A 1,443-nucleotide genomic window follows, 5' to 3' on the forward strand; every position below is an offset into this window, starting at 1 on the left:
CCTTCTGAATCTTGCAGGGCCAGAACCAGGTCACTGGGTGATGGATGCAGCATCCTTCAGCCCCTGCTAAAGTAGGCAAAAAATGACCCTGTCATTCACAGGGCAGCCTGTCCCCTGCCCCGCTGTGCCCAGGTGAGCTGCTCCCCACCTCCCCACGCTGCCGTATCCCGTACCCCCTCCACCAGGCATCCTGCCCTTCCCGGGCTCAGCCTGCTCAGCAACTCAATTATCCTCCGTAACTTCATTTCTCCCTGCTCCGCAGTGAGACGGGGGGTTTATCGAGCGCAGCCTGACAGCAGAGCAGCACAAGCAGAAAGACTGGCCCTTCTATTTATTTTTTCCTTCCCCAGCCTGTCTGGAGAATAACGTCTCTTAAAATATCCTACAAACCAAGGCACTGGAAGGCAGACAGGCTCACGGCGAAGGAGGACCTAGCTACCGTCCACCAGCCCATCGCTTTGGGCCACCAACCAGGCGAGAGCTGGGATCCGTCTAGCAAATGCCATGTTGCCATGGAGCCAAAGACAGGATTGAATCCAATTACATGGCTGTTGGAAAACAGAGTTAAATGTGAACAGCAGCAAGTTGTGTTTTCTCCTTCCTTCTGCAGATCTTCTCCATCGTGGTGTTTGGCTCCATCGTGAACGAATGCTACGTGAACAAGGACAGCCATGACACCGAGCTGCTCTGCATCTTCAACGAGAACGAGAGTGCCTGCAGCTACGGCATCGCCATCGGCATCATCGCCTTCTTTGGCTGCATCTTCTTCTTCGTCGTGGACCTCCACTTCCAGCAGATCAGCAGCGTGAAGGACCGCAAACGGGCCGTCCTGCTGGACCTCGGCTTTTCAGGTACGTCTCTGGCTTTGCTGTGCTCTGGCGGTGCTGGTTCCGTGGGCAGGTGCGCGGTGGCTGCTGTGCCCTGCAGCTCCATGCGTACGTCCTCTCCTCCCTCAGTGTGGCACAGCTCGTGTGCCTCAGCCGGGCAGGACAGGGCTGGGAGATGGGTTGTGCCATCCAGCCGTGAGCTCAGAGGCAGCAGCGAGGAAGCCGGTGGGTGGTGGCCTGTGGACAGTGAGGTGTCCCTCTTGTGCTCGTCACTTCTGCAACCAGAGACCGTCGCTGGGCTGGGGGCAGTGAGGCCACCCAGAGAAGGGAGGCTTGGTGGCTGCATCTCAGAGAGCAGCCGGGGCTTTCACCCTCACACATCTCCGGTTTCTGGCTCAAGCTGATGTTGCTTCATTGGTTACGTCTGGGTCTGTTTTCACTTGGTGCACATGTGTTTTGGAACAACGCAGAAACCCGCTCCTACACCCTGTGGAAATCACAGGATCACGGAGTCCTTTGGGTTGGAAAAGACCTTTAAGCTCATGGAGTCCCACGCTGCAGCTGGGATGACCAGTGTGTGGTGAGGGTGGTGGGTAGTGGTCCTGTGGCAGGGCTT

At 57.2% G+C, this 1,443-nt stretch overlaps 1 protein-coding gene across 1 annotated transcript in view; it reads left to right on the forward strand.

Moving 5' to 3' along the window:
• Positions 1 to 610: 610 nt before the first annotated feature.
• The window catches only part of SYNGR3 (synaptogyrin 3), a gene marked incomplete at its 5' end in the record, with an annotated part of 9,546 nt that continues 8,713 nt past the window's right edge, over positions 611 to 1,443 (forward strand). The window contains one exon of the mRNA XM_010137725.1: positions 611 to 851. Coding sequence (XP_010136027.1) covers positions 611 to 851 — 241 coding nt within the window. The remainder of the gene's footprint in view (positions 852 to 1,443) is intronic.

Source organism: Buceros rhinoceros, unplaced genomic scaffold (genome assembly GCF_000710305.1).
Source record: "Buceros rhinoceros silvestris isolate BGI_N320 unplaced genomic scaffold, ASM71030v1 scaffold22416, whole genome shotgun sequence".
Lineage (NCBI taxonomy): Eukaryota > Metazoa > Chordata > Aves > Bucerotiformes > Bucerotidae > Buceros > Buceros rhinoceros.